The 24,489-nt window shown below is 35.1% G+C and overlaps 1 protein-coding gene across 4 annotated transcripts in view; it reads left to right on the top strand.

Moving 5' to 3' along the window:
- Positions 1-24,489, top strand: part of qin — a 256,680-nt gene that overhangs the window by 184,020 nt on the left and 48,171 nt on the right. For all 4 annotated transcript variants that reach the window (XM_069832744.1, XM_069832733.1, XM_069832725.1 and 1 more), the window contains 9 exons: positions 687-1,048; positions 5,342-5,487; positions 12,520-12,660; positions 12,862-13,014; positions 13,794-13,944; positions 14,761-14,892; positions 18,630-18,792; positions 22,831-22,944; positions 23,452-23,551. In XM_069832744.1, coding sequence (XP_069688845.1) covers positions 687-1,048; positions 5,342-5,487; positions 12,520-12,660; positions 12,862-13,014; positions 13,794-13,944; positions 14,761-14,892; positions 18,630-18,792; positions 22,831-22,944; positions 23,452-23,551 — 1,462 coding nt within the window. The remainder of the gene's footprint in view (positions 1-686; positions 1,049-5,341; positions 5,488-12,519; positions 12,661-12,861; positions 13,015-13,793; positions 13,945-14,760; positions 14,893-18,629; positions 18,793-22,830; positions 22,945-23,451; positions 23,552-24,489) is intronic.

Here is a 24,489-nt window from a genome sequence, read left to right as displayed (position 1 = left end):
TTGAAAGTGAACACGAAGTTGTGGAACTATGCAAATTGTTTAGAAGAAGTGTGTGAAATGGGTAGATTGTTAAGTGCACTATAAACAAAGAAAATAATAGGTTTCTGTAATAGATTTTGAAAATTTCGATTTTATTTAATTTCTGTACCTTATTAGAAGATACACATTCTTCAGGTATAGAACAGCAATTACAATTACTGTGAACAGACCAAACTGTATAATGTCCAGAACATCTCCCTTACAGTAATTTCTTCGAATTTAACCGTGAAATGATTTCATTCTTCATGTTAAATTCAGGATAATCAAATCTTCAAATTCTGGCATATTTCTTCTTATTTCACTCATACTTGGAGTATTTTTTTGTCTCTCTTGTAAAATCCAATTTTTTTAACGTAATATGGTTTGCAATGATGCTACCCATCTAGTCTAAGTAGCATTTCTCGGATGGAGGCTTGTGTATTGCTCCTGATGTTAGGTAAGAATGATGACTAGGAGGGTTGAATTCTCATAGGGACAAGAAATAGCCCTTAAATGTTGCCTAGAACTCTCTTGTTCAGGGATAGAAATTTTTATATCCTGTAAATCTGTGACATGATCCCAGCTTCAGTTCTTTTCCATGTTAAAAATCCATTACTGTGTTACATTTGAACCACCTTCATTGTAGCATGCGAACTTGGTTGTTTCAGAAAGTGGGAGAGGCATTGTGTTTACCTACAGCGACCAGTAGCAAGACAAAATCTGTGGAACAGGAGGTGATAGGTCACTTTCTGCACCTTCACGGAATGCTGCAACTCCTGGAGGAGAGTCTTATGGAACAGCTAAAGATTTGCAAGACTGAGACTGCAAGCAGCTTAGAGTCTGTCTCGAAGGAACTGACCTCCAACATCCAGGAGGTCCAACAACTGGTCCAGGAAGCCGTGACTGCCAAGGACTTGGCCTTTATTGACAAAGTTGAGGTCTCTGCCATAACAGAAAAGCTACTTGAAGTTCAGAATCTCCCATGCCATCTGCTGATCGATGGCAGAGATGTAATGGACACTTCTGTCAGGTGACTTGTTTCTTCTATACTCCCTTCAGTCTATCTACATAGCTGCTAAGTGCAAGAGTGTGATTTACTTGTGTACTTCCTTCAGTTCATCTACATTTCTGCTAATTAGGCCTACAGCAGAAAATGTAATATGCAGCTAAAATTACCGATACTTTATGATTGGCAATGATCATATTAACGAGTAGTGCCTGTTGATAAATAATAAACGGGATATTTGCAAGATAATAAATAACATGACATTCATCACTACAGCTATTCTATGAAATTAAAACATAAGTGAATTCTCCCAGTGTAGCTGAAAAGACTAGAACAATTTCTTTCATAAATTGAGTTACATTACGACTAGGCTTTCCTATTGTATTCTTCATTGTGTATTGCACATCTAGACAGAAATGACAACTTTTTTTTAACCTCATGATGTGGCCATACATCGTCGATGCAGAGTTATTTACAGCTTTCACCTTGGAATAATCTCTAGAATACAAGCAAGTAGCTAAAAAATCGCGCCATAACATTGCGAGAAATCAAGCCAACAGTATAAAGAAGTTTGTAAAGTAATCATTCCAGAGAAAATATTTCCCTTCATTCACTGATCTTTTTTTTTTTTTTTATAGGCAAGAGAAACTACAACTTTTTTTTCTTTATTCACTGACTAAATGGATTACTCATTTTAACTTGATGTTGTGTAACAAAATCTACTAAGCCAGCCAAAGCCTTTGGTCCAGGAATAATTATTCGGAATACATTGCTGGTCCAGGAATAATTACTCGGAATACATTGCATAGCCATCTTTATTGATCTTCACTTATTTCTCCTCTCCTTTGGTTCAAGGTTCGACACGGCATGGTCACTTATGCTGGAACTGCAAGAGGGATTTGATAGGCAACGCTATTTTAAGCTCGAACCAGAAGATAATTCTAATAGTAATTCTATCAGCCTCCTCTTCTATTTTGAGGGCATATTGTTATTATTTGTCATTTTTTATACAATTGTTTTTACCATTGCAGAAAGAATAATATTCTCTTAATTTTAATATCAAACATTAAAGATGCTTTTTATAGTACCAAAGATACTGGACGAAACTTCTGTCGAATTCTCCATCTGTAACTCAGCGAGATCACAAGTTTAATTTCTTATCGTTACTTCAGGCTTGTACTGAACGGTGATCACAGTTAAAGTTGGACCCGGAAGATTATTGGTATTAAAAAAAAAAAGCTAAAAATATCGAATAGATATGCAAAACTTTTAAGTCAAGAGAAATCATTCATGCGAACTCATTCTTGTTAAACTCTGTGTCTCAGAAGTCTGAGGTAAACAAAGAATATTCCAGAAGGCTGATAAAAAAAAAAATAAAAAAAGTGATAAAGTTAACATTAATTAAAATAATGTTTGAAAAACACCACATGTTGAGAACTGCTACCTTATAAAGTTATAATATTACGAATGATCTTCCCCCTTTTTGTACTTTCGACTATCATCCATTGCTCATCACTAGTCTCTGCTGAGTTTTTCCAGTAGTTCGTCCACTACAAGGCACCACAGCAGAAGAGATAATATTCCCCCTTGTGGGCAACCCAATTCCATGGTGACCTCTCTGTTTTCCCCAAGCAGAGATGCTGTAACTCTTCGATTGCTTAGAATTGAATGGATCCATAGATAAATGGTTTGATTGACCACTTTATTTTGGAGAGATTTTAAAATAAAGTATTTTTGAGACTATCAGAAACTTCCTCTGTGTCAGGAAATGTACCTAATGCTATTTGCTTGAATTTTATTGCTTTCTCTAGACATAGCAGTGTGCTATGTAATGCCATCTCTGTAGATTTGCCTTGCTGATACGAAAATTGTGTTGTAGAAAGTGAGTTCTTGGTAGTATCTCCTCTCTGATGTACCTGTCAAGCATTTTCTCAAGAATTAAGAAGCAAAGAGATCAGGCTAATAAATCTGTAAGATTTGGGGTCCTAGTAGTTTCTTTCCTGGTTTAGGAATGAAAACCACTTTTAACTTCTTCCAAATATCAGAAATATGTCCAAAACTAGACATATTTTACATGTATTTACTACTATGTAATGTCAATAAAAAGAACAAAATTTGATTACATCATTCTGTATCGACTAATAATTAATTTCAGGCATTTGACACTGCTTCTCTTTGTAACTAAATAATTTTTACGTACCAAACAAAGAACATCATCTCCTCTTTCATTACAAAAGAAGTCAAGAGTCCAATCAGCCTGAAACTTACTGTAGGACTTCTTCCTCAATGTCTAATGTGTTCACCAGTGACTTGTACTTGTGTGACCTATATACTCTCAACTATGCATATATCCAGTGAGGCACACCTGTGCTCTCGTTGACACACTGCTGTAAGTCATGCTTGCAGTATAAGAATGAAATGGAATATAAACAAGATGCATTGCTTCAGCAAGAATGCTCTATCTACTCTTCTCCAAAATTCGATATCATCTATCAAAAACAAATAGAAATGGAATATGTATGTGTTAAAAAATCTCTTTCTGAATATTATGTTTACGTTAAAATGTCATTGTGAATGTAGTCTTAGAGTCATAGGCTTTGAATTGATACGAAAGAATTTTAAGGAGTATCGTGAGTTAATTTTATCTTCTGCACAGCATTGATGCATCATTGCTTGCCACGTCAAAGTCTTGCAACAGTGGAACATAAACTAAAAAAAAAACACTATGTATTATGAAGCTGTATGAGCAGTAGATCAATAGTATGTAGGTTCCATAACAAAAGGAAGATTACAAATGGTTTTAAAAGTATTTTGAAATACGGAGGGTTGGAGCAGATAAAAGTAAATGAATTTAGCATGCACCCTGTGTTACCACACTACCATGGAAGATTTGGGACTCATACATAATATAGGTTGATATCTCTCTTGCAATACGTCTATTGTAGCTGCTCCTTGAGCTTTCTGTGAGAATGAAGTTAATGGCTTTTTGGGAAGGCTACATTTTTGACCTTTAAATTGTAAATGCACCTACTTCATCATAATAAAAAAAATGTAAAGAATCTGGAATAATTGTTTCTAAAAGCACCATCAGTAAGATGATTAATTGATGTAAAAGTCAAGCCCCTGAATAAAGAGGGCGGCCGGAAAAAATTAAAAGAAAAGGAGTTCAATCCTTTCTCACTCCTAGCATAATCAAGGAAGTGAAGTCTAAAGTTCCGAGGGAAAATTCTCCAACACAAAGAAGCATTCTAGAAGGAAGGCCTGAACTGTCGGACACATCATCTAAATTTACAAAGGCGACACAAAGGATGTGATTACCACTTATCTGGGAAACACATTCAAGAACCGTTCACAAATGCAAGGTAGCTCTATGAATAGCATCTAGCAGGCAACAGATGGCAATGAGTGGTGACATTAGATGAAGCATGGATATATCTTGATGATACCAATTATTTAGCCTTGAGCCATATTTTATCAGAAATGTAGAAAAAAAGGCCACTCTAATTTGATAAGACAATGCAAGGAAAATTTTTCTAAAGGGTGTATGGTGGTGGCTGGTTATTGCTCCTGGGGTGAGCTAAAAATTAAGAAAGTAGCCAACAGAGCTAAGGTCAATGCAGTTTACTTCCAAGAGGAGGTGTTGAGACCAGTGTACGTTCAAGATACCCCATGAGTTTATGGCAGAGATCCTAGTAAAGTTTACATTCATATGGACAAGGCATCCAGTCATACTACGAAATCATTGCTGCTGTTCTTCCGCCAAATGGAAGCTGAAACTGGAATAAAGATGATTCCTTTCTGTGGCTTTGGTCTACTGAAGAGAGGGCTTTCTAGTAGGAGGCCTGAAACTATTGAAGGCCTATGGAAAGCCTGTAGAGGAGTGTGGCAAGATATTCCCCTTGCTCATCTCAGGAGGAGCCTCTTTCAGTGGAAACTGTGCTGTTGGATGATAGACACAACCGTGGTCAGCACATCGAGCACAACAGATGGTGGAAACATGAGATTTCTTGTACTTTTTACAGGTTAGAAATGTTTACTTTTATCTGCCTTAACCCTCTGTGTATTGAATTAATAGAACTCATGGAATTAACAGATTAAATAACCAATTATCTTGTTTATAAAAATGGCAACAGGAGGAACTGATACAAAAGTAGAGATACATACTGCTTTCTTATTAGCTGCTACAAAACTTGCTTTAAAATAACACCTCAAAGATATAAAATAATTAATAGCAAAGCAATTTTTCTAAAACAGTATAATGGTTTATGTGTAGAGCAAATTAGAGTGATGAAAATTGATTTTGTGTATTCATTTCAGATTCATTGTGGATGAATCATTTATGGATAAAGTGGAAAACCATTGTGAGCTAGAGATACAAGGTATCCAGCGTTACACTCTAGTTAAAACTGCAGACCTGCCTCCTGATGTTATTGTAGAGCCTATTGAAGAGGATAATGAGAGAAGTATGTTGATTCCATTAAACTCATTAATGCACTTTGCATGACACAGTATTATGTTTTAATGTTGCAATAAGAGAGGATGAATAGATGTGAATAGGATTTGCTTTCTTCTATCTGAAACTGAGGATAAATGATCTGATATTGAAATAGTTTATCTTGTATAATAATTTTATTCTATGTTTTCATGCTAGATATAGTATAATATATAATGTATGTGTGCATGATGTAAACTTATACATATTGTTGATTATTTTTCTGTATTATCTTATATCTGCAAAGTTGTGCGAACAAGTACAGTGAAACCTCTCCTTACGGACACCCCCAAGATACGGACACTCCTCAAATATGGACAGATTTTTATGTCCCAACTGAATAATATTGAAGTAATGATAAATTTAACTCTCATTTACGGACACTCTCAGACACGGAAACGGACAGCTGTTTCACAGTCCTAACGCTTGCTTTACTTCCTGACTGCGGACAGAACTTGGTTTTCAAGACCTAGTTATGTTACAAAAATGGAAAATTTAGTTTTGATAACTGTACAAAAATTCCTTAACATGAAAGAAGACAGTAAGGGTCTCGTAGGCTACCACTAGTCCAGCTGGCTACCCCTTGTTAGCTGGAAGTGGGTGGATAAACGAAGTTATAAAATTTAACCTGTGTGATGGGTCTGAGGTTTCCGCGATCATGAAATTGTATTCGACACATGATAGGGTTAGTAGGATTATTCTCTTCACTTCAGTCAGTTGTTCTGTTTCGAGTGACATGGCACCTGAACGTAAAGATTAAGTTGAAAACTGTAAATTACAGTACTGTGTAACTGTAGACCTAGAACAAAATTGCATGGCACAGTACTGTATTTTCCTTTTTCGGTCTTATCTACTGTAGTTCATAGTTGCAAAGAATTTGCTGTAGTATACTGTATTTAGTATTAAACTACAGTAATACATTTCATTTAAAGCGTGAAGGGGTACATAATGCATATTATAAATTTACTGTTAGATTGGAGAGCCTCCATCCCAATAAAGGACATCTCCCAGATGTAGACAGATTGTTACGTCCCTTCAATGTCCGTAAATGAGAGGTTTCACTGTAATCATAATGAGTTTTATTTTCATTATGAAAAATAACTTAATCACAGACCCATTCTCTTTCTTTCTTGTTAGCATAGTCTATGTTAACTTGATATTGCTGCTAGGATACGAAATTGGCCTCATACTGAAGCTGATATAATCATTAAACAGGGTCGTAGCTTTGCAATGGTGCCCCTGAAAGCAAATATTTTCTGCATCCCAGCATCTGTTGATCATTTTTAAAACTTTCTCCACTAGATACTGTCATATAATGAAAGGATAACAAATATTTGATTCATCAAATATAACAAAGTTGTGTTTAGAATTATAAATATTCTATCATACTATATCCCTACAGTGAATAAGAATATGTGAATACTACTGAAGAGAGAAATTGCAGTCAGATTCCATACGTACACTAGTAAATTATTGTTATTCTCTTATGGTCTTACTAATAAACCGTGTATAGTTTTTATACGAGACTTATGCAGCGTTGAGACAGAAAACGTTACTAATAAACCATGCATAAGCAATGGATGTATAAACAGGCTGTAACTATACAATGGGAATTGCTTTGCAGTAGTTATATATACGAAACCCCTTGTTGAAGCGTTGTATATAGAGAAAAAATGGCCGCCCCTCTAACAGCTGTTCATATCGACAGTCATTTTATGATGATGGATGCCTGGTAGCCACAGAAGAACACACCAAAGAGCACAGAATAAGTAGAATATTATTGCTGTAGCTTGTTTTCTTTGACCAAAATATAGTGTGGTAATCGATCAGAGCCAGTTGTACTATCGATTCTTAACACGGCACACTAGAGCGCTCTACCAGATGCAATAAGAATCTCAGATATTCTATTACCTTTCGTAATGAAGTAATGACGAAACTATGACGTAGCTGTGTAACAGTTATACTGTTATACACGATGTATGTAGTGATTATTAGTAGGGAATTTACACATGACTTATAAACGAACTACTCATTATATACGTATAAGACAGTTAAACGTCTGTATATTTTTTTAATCCAATGCCACCAGGTTATCTTTTCGACATTTCTGGTCTTCTCTCCTGGCCGTGGCTTAGTTGTAACTCACTTCTGAGGTTGGGGGGCCTGGAAGGCGGAGTTACATTACCCCGATGATGTGATAGGATGATTATGATAAAAACGTCTGTATATAGAGTTTTTATTAGTAAGACCGTTAGCCTGTATCTCTTTTCACGCGACTTAGTTCATGGAGGTCACGGCTTTTTAGCCACCCAGAACAACATGAGGCATTCACACTTAAGTTGCCTAGTTATAATGTGTTAAGACTGAGTCGCTATTAGTTATGGTAAGTTAAATGTTATATGCGTCCAGACAAAATATTATAGCCTCGAAGAAGATGAGACACATGAGCTGAGTTGCTTGAAAAGTATAATAATAAAGTTTTATATATTTTCGTTTTGTGATATGTGAGTAATTTTTTTCATATTAATAACACGCACTGTCTTGTATCTCTCTAAATCCTATGCCCCTGACAGCTGCCCTGTCAGCTGCCTTGCTACGGCCCTGCCATTCAGTTAATTTTATGTGCATAATTCTATTATAATTTAACCTTAAGACTTGTTTCTGTATCGAGTGAACACAGTTAAATAGGGAAAATGTTGAATTTATTTTATGTTCATTACTAGTTGCAAAAGAGCCTTAGGCTCGCAACCAGAAGTTGTTGTATTGCTGTCACAGATTTTTTTGGTAATTTTTTTAATGCAAATACATTGAAAATGAGAGGACATGTGTCTGGCTTTTTTTTAATAGGCTCTAGTTCTCCAAAAAATTAATTTTGGTAGGTTTTTTTAATATTTTAAATACCAATATAACCAAAATGATATATCCCATGGGCCTTGGGACTTTCTTTGGGTAGTAGTGTATAAAAAATTAATGGATTCACATTACATCGGTTTTGCTAATATACCTTCGATCAGATTTAGAGTAATAATTGTTTAAAGTTCATGATTTCATTGCTCTCCATAGTTCCTTCTTGTCCGCAAGTCTCCAGCTCTGTCATCATACAACAAGCACAACACGAGACCTGCCAGATCAAACGTCATATTATAGACTGTTTATCATAACGTGATAGTGTGATTGTTTAATACATAATAATTACTAGAAATCAGTTTCTAATCATTTTAACGAGTTAGGGCTGGCCCTATATAGTATTGTTATCCAATGCTCGGCTATCTTAGCAATGAAGAAATCAGGTGAGGCCATCTATAATGACCTACTGATTTTTAGATATATGCAAAGCAATGCGCCAAATTAGCTCTGTAGTAGCGCATCTGCCTCTAGACTAGCCGGCCCAGGTTCGATTGCCAGCAGAGTCAGAAATTTTCATGTAAAATTTCTACTTCGGGACTAGGAGAGAAGGCGGTGCACAATTTCTAATCACTTAATTGTGCACCAATATGCCTGGCATAAATCCCAAATCTCTCTGCAGTGCTTATGAAGAGAAAGCATATGTCACTGTTGATAGTGATTCGTCTGTCGGATGGGGACTTTAAGCCTGGTGGTCCCCTTGATGCTATTCGACAGGAGTAGGCTACGTGCTGGTACCGGGTTTTTTCCTCTTCTCTCTTCCTCACCATCATCATCATTCTCACCCATTCCCTACACTACACTTACACATACCTTCACCCCAGTATACGACATAACCAGTGACGAAACTTCAGGGTAGGCAGGGTAAGCTGAACTTTCCCAGATATTTTCGAAGATGGGACAAGGTCAATTTAGAATTTAGTTAATTAAAAACAGGAGCATTTCCGCATTTTGTTTACCTTTTAGCGACGTAAAGCACGGCCTAGATCACCATGCCTTCAGCCCAGTTTACCCAAAAATTTTTTGTCACGCTTCGCTACTAGACATAACTCTTCACAGATACTGTACACATTATGCATAACATGGCACGCCGAAGTGGTGTGCAACTTGAAAATGGATCACAGTCCTGCCATTTATCTACAGTATGCAGAACCCAAATCACACAAGTGAAGTAGCTAGACATTAGACACACACACATATGCAGAGCTGTGTTTTTATGGTGGTAATTTTCTTCAAATTTCGCGTATCATTTTTTTAAATTAATTTTTTTTGGTGTTGAGCAAAGTATCAAATTTTCACGGTAATGTTGCAATAAAATAAAATGTGCCATTGGTGTAAACTTAACATTTTACGCATTTCCTTCACCTTATAATGACATATTAATTTACCAGTTGTATATTTAATATTGAATGTACAGTAGTGGCAAAAAAAAAAACAGACCGATCCTTGTAGCTGATTTCAGAGCCTTGTTCACTCCAGAGCATGACTGACTGGTAACTAAGACCTTTGTGGTTCGAATTCTGCCTGGGAAGGAAACTTTTTTTTGTTCCTTATTCAAATTTATTCCCAATACTTTTCGATTGCAGCGATATTTTACTACTTAATTAACTTATTATTCCCAGAACATGAATTTTACCAGCAATCGAAAAGTATTGGGAATAAATTTGAATAAGGAACAAAAAAAGTTTCCTTCCCAGGCAGGATTCGAACCACGAAAGTCTTAGTTACCAGAGTCTGTCGTGCTCTGGAGTGAACAAGACTTTGAAATCAGCTACAAAGGTTGGTCTGGTTTTTTTTGCCACTGCTGTACAATAAAGTGGATCGAAAAGATTTTAATTTTTTTTTCGAGTATTTGTTTTGGATCAGAATAAAAAGTTGCAAAATGGCATTGTATTGAAGCACGTTAAAACTTATTCGCTTAGAGTAAATTTTCACTGAAGCACAATTGACTTAAAATTTAAAGAATTTAAATAAAAATGATGAAATTTCAGGATTTGTTCTACTTCACTTTTGCTTAATATTTATTGTTGACTGTACCTTCTAATAGCATACTAGAATTCGGAAAGTGGTGTTATTACTTTATTTGTACGAGATGTGGGGTTGGGGACACTTTTGAGAGGTGACTGGGTGATGAAATTTGCCCAGCCAGCAGAACAGTGTGAGAGTGCCTTGCAGTGTAGCAGTTTGCTTTGCTCTACTGCCGTTGTGTCTTTGCATTATAAAATAGGAGGAAAGGTGGCCTATATGTAAAGAAGAAAGTGAAATGCATTCAAAATGATCTAGAAGTTCTTCAAAATATTAAAAATGACCAAAAAATGCCGAACAAATATAAAAGTGAACTAGTAGTTCAAAAACTGCAAAAATACAATATAAGAAATTAATTTTTTACGTTGATATTAACATAAAAAGGATTTCTATATTAATAGGCATCATCCTAATGTGAAAAATAAGAAGATGACTTTTCATCAACATCTGCCCCCTAATTATAACTATGTCGTTAATTTCAAAACAAAAGCAATAATATCTTCTTACTTTGAAAATACCGCACAGCTTATCGAAAGACTCCACTGTTTTTGGAACTTGGGAACTTATTGGGGGTGAGCTAGTTTCATCCATGTAACTTACCATGCTTTTAATAAATGTGTATGTATGTTATTTATTCACACTGCAATGTTTATATACCCAGTGGCAGTGGTAACTAATTACACTCAAATAAAGACAATAATAAACACAATTAATAAAAAATACAATTAATAATAATACTAATTAATACTAACAATAATTTATAATAATAATAACAATAACAACAGAGAATATCCTAAATTAAATGAGACGATCACTTAAAATAACATTTGAAATAAATCTGATTTGTATCTTAAACCTAAGTTCGAACTAAAACCCACGAGTATGATATGTTCATATCTGCATAAGTATCTTTCAACATTACACTCATTTCGCTGTCAACTCACTCACTGCAATGCAACTACGACACATTTCACTGATTCTATCTTGATTTCACTAATACTTCAAAAACATTTCACTGTTCAAATACTTTGCACTGCCACTATAAACTATAAAGCTTCACTGACAGGAACACGTTTCACTTACACAACACACTTCACTGACACAACATAATTCTTCACTGATACAACACTTCAATAACAACATATCATTTACACCCTTTAAATATTGTGTATAATTACCGTCTATTAGTAAAGTCCTTAAGCCTATTTTTAAATACATTTTTGGTTGTTGGTAAAGCCATTAGCAAGTCTGCAGGTAAAGCATTCCAGTCCCTGATAGTACGATTGAGAAAAGAAAACTTTCCAGTGTCCGTCTTCTGCCTTCTTTCCCTCAATTTATATGAGTGGTCGTTCCTTGAAGAGTAATTTGGCGGCTGCAACCTATTTTTTATTTCTCTCCAGGCAGGTTCACCTCTGTATGTTTTGAAGAGTGCGCATAATCGAATTCGCGTTCTCCTGTCCGAGAGTGTGTCCCATTTTAATGGCGAATTTTTCCGACAACACTTGAGAGCCCGTTTTTTAATCTTTTCCAGTGTCTTAATAAATTCTTTAATACTAACTCACACAACATACTCTATTAAAGACACATTCCATTTTTTAATTACTCAATTATTCAACTGTCAAACATTGTGGGTAGTGCAAATGCTCTTAAATCAAAGAATAGAACCTGCTATGATGTATTACAGCTGTAAAAAAAAAAAAAGGCTGGCATAGTGGCCTGCTGCTACTGTTGTGCTAGCAGTGGACGATATTGCTTGCAACATACTAAAGTACACTTAACATTTTATATGTATCTTTTATTTTTTATGGAAAAAGTAGTGGCTGTCTGCGAAAGAGCCAGGATATAGGTCCTCTTATTTTCGATGTACTTTCACCAAAAGATACTTTAATATGGTTATGTTGAGTGGGCACAACTTGTGTTAACAATGTGTAATGTGGTTGCTGTACTTTTAAATTTTATAAGTACTGTAACTTACACAAGGAAGTCACTGTTATGTCTGTTGCCCAAAGCTTCCTATGCATTTATATCAGAGATTACATATAGTCTCTTAAATAACGAATAATGCATTAAACAGATTCAGTTGTGTCTATGAGTTCCTGTACATCATCATTATCGGGTCCTATGGAGAAAGTGTCACCTCCTGTAGAAAATCAGAAAGAGAATTCCAGGAGACCTAACATCCAAAGACATTCACAAAATTCAAGAACTGTTAGAGGTAAGTAAGAGAAAGGACATTAAGACAAAAGTTCAGGAATTAAATGTGAATAATGTGTATAAAAACTTCATCACTATGTTGGGATTAATTTCTGACAAAAAAAATTTGAAATACTTTTATTTGTTAGAAAAAGTAAAATACTTAGCAAACTTTTATTTGTTCAATATCAGAACGTAACTCGTGGAATTTTTTCTGTTATAGGTAGTTCAAATGTAGTAACTGTATGTCACTTGCGTGACCCATCCAGTTTTTATGTCCACTGTGTTAAAGATATTACAGCTCTAGAAAATCTTTCCAGACAACTTATGAAACATGTGGACGTCTTCAATACACCACCAGAAAGTGTAATGAAAGGTAAATAAAAATTACACATTTACTTTATACCAAAAATATGTACTTTATATTTATAATAATTTAGTGCATATTTTTATTATTATTTGAACACTGTTATAGAGAGCACTGTAGGTAACTGATGTGTGACAATTTAGTGTGATGGTGTCGTGTATGGTTCCTGGGGTAGCTCAGTCGGTAGAGCATTCGCGCACTAAGCGAAGGGTCCCAGGATCGATACCCAGCCCCGGAACAATTTTTCCTTGAAATTATTCAAGCCTGCTTTGCAGGGAGCTACTACTTGGGAGCCAGATTTGCGTAGTCATCATATAGTTGTGTTAAGAATTAACAATCCAAATAACTAATAAATGAAAGGAAGTCAGAGGAACGTGATTTACACATTCTTGCAGTGTGTGATGAATCTGATTGAATTAGATGTATGTGCTCGAAGCCAGTGGGTCTCTTACCTCATTTCACGATCCTCGATTCATCTGAAGGGACTTGAAAGAATTTTGAAGAGAAAATGGCTAAAAAGGAAACATAGCCCAATAGAACATATGATGAGGAAAAATCTATTCATTCAGAAAGTACACATAATTCTCAAAACACAGTTTCTGTGTTACATGCATAGGCCTATAATGTACTGGAAGTATAGCCCACACAACTCAAGTTACAATCAATATGAAATTCATAAATATTGGAGTCATTACATGTAGACAGAAAGATACAAGTACTCAAAAACTACACAACAACACTATTTCAGTTCAAAAGCCACATATTTTGTATATCTCTGTATATTTCAGATGGTTTGTATATGGTCCAGTATCATGAGGACATGAAATGGTATCGTGCTCGTGTTAGAGCTGTCATACCTGAATCTGGTGAGACCAAGGAAGAAATGGCTGATATTCTGTATATTGACTATGGAAACACGCAAATTGTTCCAACCACTAAGTAAGCATTGTAGTTATACATTACATTTTGAAATTGTATTTGTATGCAATCCTGCAAAGTGAACATTATGGAACATATATACTTTTTTTTTTTTTTCAAACGAATATGTCCAAGGCTTTTCTTCGATCACTTTTTTTATCCGTATGTTTATGAAAACAAATTATATTACATAGGATTATTTTTTTAACATACCAGTACCTGTAATTTCGCAGTTGGTACATAAATAAATAATGAACTAGATAAATAAGGAAATAAAAAATCAGTATATCTTTGAAAAATATTGGAGTGCAAGAGGTCAAATGACTTTATTGTCAAATGCCTGGCATTAGAAAAGAACAACAACATAAAAAATCAGTAACTGTATAATGTACTGTAAAGAAATTACTATAAGTAAATATATAATTTTAAATTAATATTTAAATAAATAAATGGCTAAATAAAGCTGTGTTACAACACACAATAGTGGATGCCAATGATGTTATTTTGGTAATAGTTATGAAAACAAAACGAATATCAATGTAGCGAATACATGTCTGTCAGTCTGAGCTAGTATGCCCCCTATTGTTTTCTTTTCTCGAATAAAATATGCATCTTGGTTTTTGTTTAAAAAGGTAGAAAAAATGTATGTCTTATTTGAGTAAATATGGTACACAAAATAAAATATTAATATGAAATATAAATTAGGAATGTATAAATGAAGTACATAATATTTTCATTAATGTGTTTAATATGTGTGAAATAAACGAACATTACTTCCAGTCACAATGTTTGTATTTGTGTTGTGAACATTTGTTATACAGTTTAACAATGTTGCAGATTGCGCTGCATTCCACCGAAGTTTGCCCATACCCCAGCTATCGCTCTGCATTGCTCAATGTTTGGGGTGAGACCAGTTAATGACAGATGGTCCCAAGAGGCTGTGAAGACGATGGCAAAGATGGTCAATGGGTGAGTGAAAATAATAGTTTATATTTGATATTTGGTAGGTGACACAGATATACAGAACTTTGTTGTAACAAAATTGATTTTCAATTTATACAGTGAAACCTGTTCAAATCGGAACCTGAATAATCCGGAATCCTGTCTATTTCGGAACAATTTATTGGTCCCGGCGAAATTCATATGTATTATGTGTAATTTTTTCTGAATAAAACGGAAACTGTCCAACGCGAAAACGGAAACTGTCTGCTAATGTTCAAAACGGAAATAATATTTTGGACACACTACTTTAATGTAAACTATATTTTGAAACATTATGTGCTTTCAAGGAATGTACGAAATACGTAAGCCACTAAGATAAAAACAAGTTTTCTTTGCAAAATTTTCGAGGGTATGAGGGTGTGTTGGCCTGGTGGTCATAAATTTTATTTCCCTAATGACTAGGCAGACGAGTCCCTTCAAAGATATTCAATGCTTCACTTCTGTATACTGTCGTAGCTGGGTAGAACGCAAGTGTATTAGTGATTTCGTGATAAAAAAAAAAGGCTGCGTAAAAATGTTCCACTAGCATTAACTGATGAAGTAAAAGTTATTGAGGAAAATGAGAAACGAAGCGTATGTAAAATAATGTTGAAATTTAGGACTGGAAAACTCAGGTGTAACTGAACACTTTCAAAAATAAAGGCCGTATCATGAGTGAGTGGCTTGCGGTCAATAAGGTATGTATTTATTCACACTGCAATGGGTATATACCCGGTGGCAGTTGTAACTAATTACACTCAAATAAAGACAATAATAAACACAATTAATAAAAAATACAATTAATAATACTAATAATTAATACTAACAATAATTAATAATAATAACAATAACAGGGAACATCCTAAATTAAATGAAGCACGATCAGTTAAAATAACATTTAAAGTAAATCTAATTTGTACCTTAAACCTATGTTCGAACTAAAACCCACGAGTATGATATGTTCATATCTGCACAAGTACCTTTCAACATTACACTCATTTCGCTGTCACTCACTCACTGCACTGGAACTACGACACATTTCACTGATTCTATTCTGATTTCACTAATACTTCAAAAACATTTCACTGTTCAAATACTTTGCACTGCCACTATAAACTATAAAGCTTCACTGACAGGAACACGTTTCACTTACACAACACACTTCACTGACACAACATAATTCTTCACTGATACAACACTTCAATAACAACATATCATTTACACCCTTTAAATATTGTGTATAATTACCGTCTATTAGTAAAGTCCTTAAGCCTATTTTTAAATACATTTTTGGTTGTTGGTAAAGCCTTTAGCAAGTCTGCAGGTAAAGCATTCCAGTCCCTGATAGTACGATTGAGAAAAGAAAACTTTCCAGTGTCCGTTCTCTGTCCTCTTTCCCTCAATTTATATGAGTGGTCGTTCCTTGAAGAGTAATTTGGCGGCTGCAACCTATTTTTTATTTCTCTCCAGGCAGGCTCACCTCTGTATGTTTTGAACAGTGCGCATAATCGAATTCGCGTTCTCCTGTCCGTGAGTGTGTCCCATTTTAATGGTGAATTTTTCTGACAATACTTGAGAGCCCGTTTTTGAATCTTTTCCTTTTTGAATCTTAAAAAAAAATATAAAAAGGAAACAGAAAACAACTGATTACATAGAAATAAATGAACTGTTGTGGGAGTGGATTCTTCTTGCCCTTTCAAAGATCATGCCAATTTCTGGACCTATTCTGCAAAGCAAACCCTTGAACTGGCAAAGAAATTAGATAATTCAGAATTCAAGGCTTGTAGGCTCCTAGTCCAATTAAATAATGTGCTGTGATATACAATACAATATTATAGTATAGTGTTAGATATTAAATTTAGTGTAATTAATAAACTTTATAGTGCTTAATGAGTGAGTTAAGACACAATTTATACAGGAAATGAGATTTTCATCAAGATCATTAACCAATTAAATAAGTGACATGAAGCTGATTTAATGTCAGTAGTGTTAAATGGAATATTGGAATATTTTGTAATTCCTATAATTTGCAGCATTCAGTTTTGTTTTTCATTTATACAAATGATAAAATATTTTATTTTAACTTCATACCTGAATAACATGGAAACCTGTCCACAACGGAAAATAACTTAGGACCATGTCACTTCCGTCTTGAACAGGTTTCACTGTACTACACTTCGTGTGGAGATGAGTAGTTGCAACCTATCTAGAACTGTTTCTGCCACATGAGAATTTTATCATCCCAAAGACTAAAATGTCACTGAAAATGAAGATATTATTATTACTATTATTATTATTATTATTATTATTATTATTATCTACCTTATCTACCTTTATCTGAATGGTTACAAAAATCATAATAGGAATGATCACCGTACAGAATCAACTGAGTAATGAAATAATAAATATTAGTGTGCGTATTTTATATGTTGTCTAGAATGTTTATGAAACAGAACTCAGTCAAACAATACAATTAATTTTATGAGTCTAGTAAAATTAGGTGATGTTATTAGTGTGTTTATAAATCAGGCCCCATAGTAAATCTTACCAGGAGACTGTCTGCCATACATAGTGCAATGCTCAATAGGTTTATGGACACCTCCGAAATCTTCCATCATTTCAGTATGCCTAGGACTTCCAGAGGAAAATTTATCTTTTCAAATAATCTTTAAAGTCGATCCCTAAAATACATATTTATGCACTTTCTCATTTTTCTGTTGCATGTTGTATCTGAGTTTCAATTTTTCGAAACAAGGTTAGGACTATAAAGCCTAATTCTGAAGGTTAGGACTGTTTGCTTCGAAAGCTTCAGTCTGTTTTTAAACTTATATTCGTTTATATTTCAAAGTGGTGCACTCTATTTCGAAAACTTCTTGGCCGCTGTAGTCGTTCAGTAATATTGATCACTCACTTATCGTCACTCATAAGTTCTTGGAAAGCATCTGCAATATCCATGTGTAGGCTATTGCGAGAACCACCATCTTGCACTGTTGAACCTTGAACTGCAGTTTAAACAACAGAGGACTGCCGATCAAGTTAAACTCAAGATTAACTGGTTGTTAAGGTTTATAATACGAAACAGAACGAAAAACTTCAGTTTAAACTGAACATAAGGTTTAAACGGTGTTTGTAATACTGGCCCTTAAAAGAAAATTAACATATCAAATAATATTGGAGAAAGAAATAAAAACCGACAGAAAAGTGAGACAAATAGATCAGATATACTGTATTACTGTGCAACAGGCAAATTAAAAAAAAAAAAAGTGAAGGTAAAGTCATCCTCATTATAGGCCATGGGAGAATTTGAGAAGTAAACTCGGTGAAATGTTTGGATTTAAATTGAACGATCATGGAGAATTGCTTGACCATTTCATAGCAAAATGAAAGAATTAGTATAAGAAGACAAGTTAATTTCTGTCAGCAACGTAAATACTAGTAAGAAAATTCAGCAGTCTCTCAGTAAAATATACCTTCTGGAACATGCATTGAGATGCAGAAAACAGTTTTGCATAACCATTTTTGCGAGTTTATTTATAGACTGCAAATAAGTTGCACTTAATCATTGTGCCAATGAACTTTTTGCATAAGAGTAGCCCATGTAAATGGAAAAGTAATAAGTTGTGGTGGTGATGGTAGGGGTGGCAGCAGCAGCAACCATGGTGGACTTTAGTATGAGAGCCATATCTGTAGTCTGGTATAGAATATTTTATTTTTTTTTGTTTCAGAACCCATGTGAAGATGATTGTGATGGAGATCTCAGGTGACTCTTATGAGGTGGATCTCTGTCAGCTGCCTGGTGATGACCAGAACAATGATGTACCTCTGTCTGTCCGGGATGCTCTGGTGTTTCTTGAGCACGCCTGCTTCCTGAATGATGGCCAATCAAGAGTAATGAAGAAACCAAAATGCAATTCTTACAGATAATTATTGAAATGTCATTTCTTACCATTGAGATGAGTCATGCTTAATAGTCAAAATTTTGCCATACTCGCCAAAATTAATGGGTTCAAAACCAACTGAGAAGGATGGATATTTAGGAGGGATAAAAAATTTTTAGTTCTGTTTTGTTCAAAAGGAAAGAGGAATGAATTGTCCATATAGCAGATTTATAGCATGTAAAATAATCTCATTTCTAAATGAGAGGGCTCCAGGTAAAAGTTTCCTGCTCTTTTTTTGCCTCGTTATCATAATTATTTAATGTGTGTGTGTATGTCCTCCTGGCTCCCCAACCCCCCCCCCTCTCTCCCTCTCAGTCTGTCTCTCGTTAGTCAAGTGGTTACTATGTTCATAGGCGAAGATATGGGGGCCTGTGCCCCACAGGTCAAAGCAATATAGGCCGCTGTCTCTCTCTAGTGTTAGGTATAAAGAAAGCATGATTCTGTGGCGTTTTAATAGGTTTATTTGCAAATTAATATAGAAAATCAACATTTATGTAAACATTATGTGTACATTAAAAGTCAGGCTTGCCAATTTGGGTACAATTCACGTTCGTATTCTGAAGAAGAAAGAACAGTGGACCATGTATTTCAGTTTCCAAATTGTGGAGAAGATTGCAGAAGTTTTGCAAATCGAACAAACTAATGTTAAAAATAACTAGTAATTTGCAGTTGGGCCCTTCTTGTGCCAGCTTCGATTCATAAGACTATTATTTCATTAATATAATTTAGTAAGTTTACAATATGGTAAATTTTGTAGTTTGGAGTTCCAGCTTTCTTTCTATGATGTGTCATCTCGTTGAATTTACTTAGGCCCTGTTTTATAAATATGGTTAATCTAAAGATTATATTAAACCTAAGTTAAACCTAACCATGAGTTTAACTCAACGTGCCTTATTACAGAGTCTCGGTTAAGTTAAACCATAGTAGAATACGATTGGTATTACTGCTAGGAAAGAAAAGAAGAACATCACAACTGTTTAATTATATTATTGATTTAAAATAGCCGACGCTCGTGGAGACTTGCATGACCATCCGCGACGTAACTCCATACAGAATCAACTGAGTAATGAAGTAATAATATGTTGTTGTTGTTGTTGTCTAGTGCCTTGCATTTGGCAATGAAGCCATTAGCAGTCGTGCTTTCCAATACTTTTGAACTGTAGTTTCTTCTGATCTTAATGCGTCACAGGTCTTCAAGTGGTCTTGAGCACGACAACACACTTCTTCCCCCATCTACATAGAGAAGCGATCGAAATCTATAAACATGACAACAACTTTAATTGCAAGGAAGAAGGCGTAAAGCTAAACAAGTGTTGGTACCCGGTCCTAAACAGAACAGATAAGAAACCACTACAACAAAAGGACAGAACCCAGAACAGGAGCAGCGAACAAAGTGACGCGGACCGCAGCGACAACAGGCCTCGGCCCGCTAGTTGCACTATAAATACGCCCACACAACCAGCCACAGGATCAGTTGCCTCAGGTATGCTGAGAAGAGTTTTGCGACCTCGGATACCACTCCACTGAAGATGTCTGCTGCAGTTGCAGACAAAACATCTGGTAGAAAACCAACCAACAGACCACAGCCTCTCAGCCCGGAAAACGAATCTGGATCTATAGACTTCGGCCCTGAAAGCCTACACTACAAGATGTAACTGTTATTGATAAATGGATAAATTCTTAATAAAGAAAACTATCCAAAATAAAACGGCAATGAACAGAAACAGAATGATGAATTGAGTTATTGTAATGTCAGTAAAACTAATAGCTCATGTTCATCATTGCTGCAAGAATGAACTAAGGGTGAGCAAAACAATAAAAGGAAAAAGTAGCATACGAGGGCATTGTATTTTTCAATCACCTCAGGTTAAACTATTTCTTTATCAAAAATCAGACGGTGTTATTTTCTGAAAAATATGTAATAATATTTTGGAGGAACAGCTGTTAAAGTGTTCCTAGACTGTTTTTTTAATTGGTTTATTTTACAGGGCTTTATCAACTTCAATGGTTATCTAGTGTCTGCAACTTGTCCAAACTAAGATTTGAACCTGGGCCCACTCGTTTCACGGTGAGACATGCTAACAGTCACTCCATAGCTCTCAAACTTTTGTGCAAAGTCATGCTCCTCCAATATTTCAAAGAAGTCTGCGCCTGTGATCTTCAAACAAAGTAATGTCATTTTAAATATATGTATCGTACACTTTTTTTAAGATAGCTGTTCATCTGTACTGATATAGAGACACTTCCCCCTACGTCTTCATTGTTTACTGTAGGGTGCCTTTATTGTAATGTTGATACTTTTAGAATGTTAAAGGCAGCTGATGTAGCTCAGTGGTAGAGTATTCAACTGCAGATCAAGAGATCTCTAGTTGAAACCCAGGTATCTTTTAATATTTTTATTTAATTCTTCTTTTTGTATAATACTTACATACTTATGGATTTTAAGAAACCCGGAGGTTCATTGCTGCCCTCACATAAACCTGCCATCAGTCCCAGTCCTGTGCAAGATTAATCCATTTTCTATCATATTCCACCTCCCTCAAATACATTTTAATGTTAACCTCCCATCTATGTCTCGTCCTCCCCAAAGGTCTGTTTCCCTCCGGCCTCCCAACTAACACACTATATGCATTTCTGGATCGCCCATACGTAGTACATGCCCTGCCCATCTCAAACGTCTGGATTTAATGATCTGTTTTGTATAATTATCACTAAAATGTTGTTGAAATAGTTTATTTAATTTCTGTACGAATGCTCTCCTGACTGAGCTACCCCAGGAACTATACACGACACTATCACAATTTCTCCTTTATATCCACACAACTCAAATGGGCTAACAAGAAGCCAGAATCCAACTTTGAGTGCACACAAATTCTGTGTGACTTAAATTGTGGCTTCCTATTAATGTACCTCCACTAACAAAGCACTCAAAGTAGGGTTCTGGCTTCTTGTCAGCCTATTTGAGTTGTGTGGATATAAAGGAGAAATTGTGACTGTGTCGTGTATAGTTCCTGGGGTAGCTCAGTCGGGAGAGCATTCTTGCGCTAAGTGAAGGGTCCAGGGATCGATACCTGACCCCGGAACAATTTTTCCTTGGAATTATTCAAACCTGCTTTACAGGGAGCTACTACCTGAAAGCCAGATTTGCTTAATTTCTGTACGTTTCTTAACTAAAACAATCATTTTTAAAAATGGACCTGCCATTATTTGAACCACTTTATTGATTGGTTGCAATTGTTGCCATGTGGGAAACAATTGACAGTCAGCCAAATGATGGAAAGTCAGTGTTACAGCTATTTACGTTACAAGTCCGTTATGTAGAACTTAACATGCGAGCATGGAATTTAACTAACTAGCGACAGCGAGTTTATTTATCCATGTGATTATGTTGAGTTCTTATAACAGTCGTGTATTGTACAACATTTTATGGTATTTTGAATTGTATATCTTAAGAGAAAATAAATTAGTAATTATATTTTGCATGTTGTTGGAACAGAAATTATTGAGAATTTGTAGATATAACAATTGAGAAACGTCTTAATCGGTTATTATGATAGGGAAAGTCATAATCAGTTACTAAGGTAGGAAAATAAAACAAAACGTGTTTACTACAAATGGTTTTGTCTGAGATTAATTTGTAGAAATGAATTGCATTGAAATTCCTAACGAAATATTGGTAGAAGCAGAACAAGCAAGCCAGAGAGCTATACTATGAAAATCGCGAGATCGATACTATAAGGCGCTCTCACTATTTAATGAATGGCGAAAAAAGAAGGCTGTGAGTGAGATGTTAAATGAAGCGGTTGTATAGCCTGAAGTGTAAAATAAAAAGTGGTAGCCTGTTAAGTCATATTTTCGTACATAGGCGCATCTCTGTTAAACAATCTTTACAATTCAAAATACCATAAAAAATATTTACAAAAGATCTACTTTCAGAAGTGGCTCTCTAAGAAATTCTTTTTATTAAGATATGTTCTGTTTTCTGCAGATGCCCGTACAAAAAGCTGCTAAATTCTTTCAAGAAGAAAGCTTTCGGAAAGGTGCTGTTGTTGATGTGGTTGTAAGTCACGTGGAGACACCACACAGTTTTTATGTCCAGCGAGTAAGTACTCAAAATCTAGGTTAGGTCACTGACAATTCTGTTGGTTTCTGAACAAAAACTGTTATGTGACTAAGAAAGAACTTCTTTTATACTCTTTTATGAGATTGCGAAAAAAATTTCTAATTTTATATAATGTTGGAACAACCACTCAACGTAATAACTTCACATTGGCCCATCTATACCTTTGCTATTGAAAGAATTAGTGGCTGTTCCTTTATTGAAATTATTGGCCAAAAAAAATGTTGTGCTGTAGATTTTTCCAAGTTCTTTGGTTTCCCCTGCCATTTCACATTTCGATCATTTTTGTAAGTTCAAATTTCATGGAACTTTTCTTAAACTAATTTGGATTCGAATGGTTTGTACTTTTCTAATAACTTCAGTTATATTATTTGTGATTTCCGTATTATGTTTTATAATCTAGCGAAATGCAGCCTACAAAAATGACAACTTTTTAAAACCTTTCTTTTTCTCACCTGTGCGTATCTTTTTTTTTTTTTTTTTTTCTAGCTTGGAGACCATGCTCGTTATCTGACGTCCATAATGAAGGATATGAACACTGAATTTATCAATACCAGAAACAGGGGCATTATTTATACACCATATGTTGGTGAGTGGTTGTCCTCTATATTTTGTTCTAGGTGTTTAAATGCAGTGGAGTATTATTTCAACCTTTACTGAAATGTAGTGAAATACTTTAGTTAATAGGATCAGTGAGACCAACCATCATAAATTTCTTACACGTTTTTATAGTTTAATGTTATGAAGTGGTCCTTAGTGGTCTAGTGGTTACCATGCTTGTCTCTGGACTCAAGAGTATAGGGACAATTCCAGCCAAAGACAGTGGATTTTTAGACATAAAAATTCTGGGCAAATCTTTCATTGAATGAAAAAATGAAGTTGTTGGCCTGATATGGTAAATTTACTGCATGTTAAAGATTCGTTTGTTCATTAATAATATTATATTGTTGGTTCGCCATTATTCCATTCACAACTCCAGGTAACAGATGTTATTAGAATAATTGTGGAGATGTAGAATAATGAGAATATGTTGATCTCTAATCTCATTGTTTATCGCCTTCTATGTGTAATTGATGTCTAAATCTACATACATAAAATGAAAATGGATGTGAATTAAGCAGAGACAAATTAAGAACAGCCATTTACATGTATTTGGTGCTTGGCATCAGAAACCAACCAACAGTCCACTTTTCATTCATTGATAGTTTTCTGCCCAAAGGCAGGTCTTTTACTGCAAATCCAGCATTCTCCGATCTTTTCTATTTTCTGTGTTTCTCTTAGTCTCTGGATACGACCCATGTATCTTAATGTCGTTTATCATCTGATATCTTCTTCTTCCCTGAACTTTTCTGCTGTTTACCATTCCTTCCAGTGCATCCTTTAGCAGGGAGTTTCTTTTCAGCTAGTCACCCAACCAATTCCTTTTTCTCTTCCTTATCAGTTTCAGCATTATTCTTTCTTGGCCCCACTCTTCCTAGCACAGCTTCATTTCTTATTCTGTTCATCCATTTCACAGTTCTATATTTC

This window comes from Periplaneta americana, chromosome 1, assembly GCF_040183065.1.
Source record: "Periplaneta americana isolate PAMFEO1 chromosome 1, P.americana_PAMFEO1_priV1, whole genome shotgun sequence".
NCBI lineage: Eukaryota > Metazoa > Arthropoda > Insecta > Blattodea > Blattidae > Periplaneta > Periplaneta americana.
Note: the sequence above shows the minus strand (reverse complement) of the source record. Positions and strands in the feature narration are given on the sequence as shown.